General features: G+C 42.5%; 1 protein-coding gene across 1 annotated transcript in view; it reads right to left on the bottom strand.

Annotated features, from left to right (window-relative positions):
• The window catches only part of LOC307269035 (atrial natriuretic peptide receptor 2), a gene marked incomplete at both ends in the record, with an annotated part of 27,324 nt that overhangs the window by 18,404 nt on the left and 3,920 nt on the right, over positions 1 to 5,000 (bottom strand). Inside the window, 6 exons of the mRNA XM_080051858.1 lie at positions 848 to 998; positions 1,563 to 1,635; positions 2,216 to 2,361; positions 3,241 to 3,343; positions 3,965 to 4,069; positions 4,924 to 5,000. The exon at positions 4,924 to 5,000 is cut by the window's right edge and continues 56 nt beyond it. Of these exons, the coding sequence (XP_079907984.1) occupies positions 848 to 998; positions 1,563 to 1,635; positions 2,216 to 2,361; positions 3,241 to 3,343; positions 3,965 to 4,069; positions 4,924 to 5,000 (655 nt within the window). The remainder of the gene's footprint in view (positions 1 to 847; positions 999 to 1,562; positions 1,636 to 2,215; positions 2,362 to 3,240; positions 3,344 to 3,964; positions 4,070 to 4,923) is intronic.

Below are 5,000 nucleotides of genomic sequence, written 5' to 3'. Positions count from 1 at the left end.
GAAGTACGATGGTCTGGTAGGACCAGGCTAAATGAAGTACGATGGTCTGGTAGGACCAGGCTACAGATTTGTAGAGACATAGGTGAAATACTAGCCTGGAAATCCAGACCCTGATATCTAGAACGATAGAGGGTCTGGCCACGATCAATAGTAATTTCCAACTCAAGGGGCGGCTCCTACTCGTGCATTTCAAATGCCACTGCATGCAGTTGGATAGCACTAAAACCAATCAGAGCAATGCACAAGGTGACGTAAGCCCCGTTCATTTAGCGAACAGCTGATAAACTGTTAAATTAACGTTTGCCGTTGTCGGTCGGCAAAACAGAACATTCCATTTATTGCTAATGAAAGATTTGAGTGCCGTCTTCCAAATCGTTAAGGGTCGAGGCCAAAGCAGTCTCAAACTCACACAACATATCCGCAGCCATCTTTGATGTTTACTATCACGGCTTCGACGGCGCACTGTCGTCATCTGGTTACGTCCGCCCCAGAGCACCATACATAGGACTCTACCTGTCTGTCTGTCTGTCTGTCTGTCTACCTGTCTGTCTGTCTGTCTGTCTACCTGTCTGTCTGTCTGTCTGTCTACCTGTCTGTCTGTCTGTCTGTCTGTCTGTCTACCTGTCTGTCTGTCTGTCTGTCTGTCATATTTAATGAGCTTCAATGGAGCGTGTCCAGACCAACAGGCGCAGCAAATTTAATTTGCCAGCGCCTAGTGGCAGGTCTGGGAATGCCAGGCTAGTGAAATGGGGCAGAGAACGACCCGGGCTGGATTCTAACCCGGGTCTGCTGTGAAGAGGACTGAGACTCTATGGAGGGCGGGAGGGGGGGGGGGGGGGGTGCTTACTATATGCCGGTGCTTGTAAACAGGGTCTTCCTGGCGCCCGTCTGTCCTGTGTATGAGCTCAGCGCAGTGAGACAGCTGGTGTTACTGTCGCTCTGACACATCTCCATGGGAACACTCATCAAACTGCCTGTCGTCATGCACACATCATGATCTGGAAAGAGAGGGAAAGAATATCTGTGTTCCTGCTTTAACGTGGCCTACAGTACATCTGGGTCTGTGGTGAAGTGTGTAGGGCGGTTCGGTCGTCCACTGGGTTACAGGGTCGGTGGTTCGATCCCCCGTCTCCCCGCCACATGTCCAAGTGTCCCTGGGCAAAGAGACACTGAACCCTAAATGTCTCCTGATAGTTAGCTTGCACCCTGCGTGGTAGCTGCTGCTGCTATCGGTGTATGAATGTGTGTGTGAATGGGTGAATGTGTACAAAACAATGTAAAGCGCTTTGGGTCTGTGAAAAACCAGAGAGAAGAGCTGTATAAGTGGAGTCTGTTTTAAAATTGACCATTTTCTAACAGTATAATACCATAACACATAAACTTGTGTTCATCACAGATGGTAGTTCAGAACTGATTTAAAAAGTTCAAAATATACAGTATGCACACACACACACACACACACACACACACACACACACACACACACACACACACACACACACACACACACACACACACACACACACACACACACACACACACACACACAGGTGTTCCTGAACCTTGTTTGATGGTAGAGAAGTCTATGATCCAGCTCTCGTCCCACAGCAGTCTCTGCTTCTGGTAACGGATCCACTACAGAGAGAGAGTTAATGTTACATGTAATATAATGATAATTATATCAATAAAATAATAATACAAATTTTTAAAAAAAATTGTATTGTATACTTAAAAAAAAATGTATTGACAATTTTTAACTTTTAAATGTTTAAAATTTAAAATTTAAAATTTAAAATTTTAAATTTTAAATTTTAAATTTTAAATTTTAAAATTGTCATTACATTTTTTTTAAAGTTCTCACTACAGCAGTGATTACACATTTATCTGTCTTGCCCAAATGTGATAATACTGTATAAAAGGATCCCCTCGAAAACCATATGGAACATCACAAGAATTTCAACACATGCATAACATACAGTGTGTAAAATAAAATAAAATAAAATAAAATAAAATAAAATAAAATAAAATAAAATAAAATAAAATAAAATAAAATAAAATAAAATAAAATAAAATAAAATAAAATAAAATAAAATAAAATAAATTAAATTAAATTAAATTAAATTAAATTAAATTAAATTAAATTAAATTAAATTAAATTAAATTAAATCAAATCAAATAAAAATTAATAAAATGTAAATTAAAGAAACTCCCTGACCACAGCAGTGAGGGTGCAGCAGAGACAGAGCAGGCTGAGGGGCAGACCGATGGCCAGTTTGGTGGCTGCTCTCATGGGGCATTCACCACAGTCTGCAGGACACGTGGAACACAGCTCAGCCTCCTCGCACGCTCCATCGCCACACACTGAGGGGGGGGGGGGGGGGGGGATATTAAAAACATATTTATTTCAAAACGATTAAAATAAAGAAATGTGGAAGAATAAAAGTTTTTTTTTATAAATATTTTTATTTTTATTTTTTTTAATCAATTGAAAGAATAATTATAATAATGGAATCTATGTCTGTTTTATTTTTTTATTTAATTTATTTATCTATTGTTACAATTCATCAACTGCCATGTTTTCATTGAGGATTTTTGTCGTTTTAATAAAATGTCGATAGTTAGCCTGCTGCTATCGGTGTGTGAATGTGTGTGTGAATGGTAACGTGGGAAAGGAAAACAGGTCTCCCTTGAAAAAGAGTCTTCGGTCTCAATGGGATTTACCTGTATAAATAAAGGTTAAAAAAAAAAAAAAAAAAAAAATCTGACTGTTCGTTAATTATGTCGTAAAAATTCAATAAAGAAATGTTTGAAAAAAAATAAAATAAAAGGAATTTACCAAATACCTTACTGCCATTGTGAGAAGCAAGAATTGAATTTAAAATATTTTTTAAAATACATATCTAGACTACTTGCCACACACACAATGTTGTCTTACCTACAGCAGGTGTTACGGTGCTTTTGGCCTCCCACACACACACACACACACACACGCACACACACACACACACACACACACGCACACGCACACGCACACACACACGCACACACACACACACACCTCCAAACACACACACACACTCACACACACACACACACTCACACAGACACACACACGCACACACACACACACACACACACGCACACTCACACACCTCCACACAAACACACACCTCCACACACACACACACACACACACACACACACACACACACACACACACACACACACAGCATGTCTTACCTACAGCAGGTGTTACAGTGCTTTTGGCCTCCAGAGCGACTTGCATCCGGCCGACTCGTATGTGAGCGATGAGCGAGGTGAGACCAGAATGAAGCAAAACCACCTGCAAGGCAAAGCACTGGGTTTACCTGTGTGTGTGTGTGTGTGTGTGTGTGGGGAGGGGGTGGGTGTGTGAGTGAGTGAGTGTGTGTGTGTGTGTGTGTGTGTGTGTGTGTGTGTGTGTGTGTGTTTGTGTTTGTCTGCCTGTCTGTGAGTGAGTGAGTGAGTGAGTGAGTGAGTGAGTGTGTGCGTGTCTGTCTGTCTGTCTGTCTGTCTGTCTGTGCGTGCGTGCGTGCGTGCGTCTGTCTGTCTGCGTGTGCGTGTGCGTGTGTGTCTGTCTGTGTGTGTGTCTGCGTGTGTGTGTGTGTCTGTCTGTCTGTCTGTCTGTCTGTCTGTCTGTCTGTCTGTCTGTCTGTCTGTCTGTCTGTGTGCGTGTGTGCGTGTGTGTGTGTGTGTGTCTGTCTGTCTGTGTGTCTGTGTGTCTGTCTGTCTGTCTGTCTGTCTGTCTGTCTGTCTGTCTGTCTGTCTGTCTGTCTGTCTGTCTGTCTGTCTGTCTGTCTGTCTGTCTGTCTGTCTGTCTGTCTGTCTGTCTGTCTGTGTGTGTGTGTGTGTGTGTGTGTGTGTGTGTGTGTGTGTGTGCGTGTGTGTCTGTCTGTGTGTGTGTGTGTGTGTGTGTGTGTGTTACCCTAGCAGTCCAGTTGTTCTGGGTCATCTTGCCCGAGGTGGAGATGGTGTGTGTGAAGATGTTCCCGTCGTCAGGGATCCAGGGACCACAGATGCTGTTAAAGGTCTGAGGGATGGTTCAGTTCAGGGTTTATTCGTGTTAAAAATTCATCATATTATAGCTGTGGCACTTTTTATGAAAACTAAGAATAATATGATGTTAAAAAGTTGAAAAAATAACCCCAATAGAGACAGTGCGAAATGCGTCATAATCGGAGGCCACGCCCATCATGGGGGAAAACAATTCACAGCGCTCCATTCACTTTATATTGAATGTTGAGTAATTTTCAATATCGAGACAAAACTCTTAACTAATGTATGCTGTATGCTAGGCTAATGTTAGCCTTCTGCTGTAGGCTAGCCTCACGTATACTCCATCCTCGCCAGGTCGGACGGGAAAAGACACCTCAATATTGAAAATTACTCAATAACTTTTCACAAAAACAGCTCGTATGGACAGACAAGAGTCGTGGCTTTCAAGAAAGCAACGTTTGTTTGTTAAATGGATGTTTGAATAAGTTTTAATTAAGTTTGTTTGCAGAAGACAGGTCTCCTTCAATACAAAGTGAATGGAGCGCTGTTCAATGTTTTCCCCCACGATGGGCGTGGCCTATTTCATGCACTGTCTCGACTTCAGTACAGGTAAGAGATTCTGGTAATGTTGAGTGCATCCATTTTGAACGACTTCCGACATTTTTTCCGTTAAATGTTGTCGAGAAAAGATGGATGGACAGACAGACAAGTAGACAGACAGACAGACAGACAGACAGACAGACAGACAGACAGACAGACTGACAGACACACACACAGACAGACAGACAGACAGACAGACACACACACAGACAGACAGACAGACAGACAGACAGACAGACAGACAGACAGACAGACAGACAGACAGACAGACAGACAGACAGACAGTACCATGTGTCCCAGAGGACAGGAGTGTATGTTAGCGTGGTGAATGCAGCAGTTTTCCTCGTCGGCGTCTTTCCAGTTCA

The sequence above is a fragment of the Ammodytes marinus genome, assembly GCF_949987685.1.
Source record: "Ammodytes marinus genome assembly, chromosome: 23".
Classification (NCBI taxonomy): Eukaryota; Metazoa; Chordata; class Actinopteri; order Uranoscopiformes; family Ammodytidae; genus Ammodytes; species Ammodytes marinus.
This window is presented reverse-complemented; position numbering and strand designations above follow the sequence as displayed.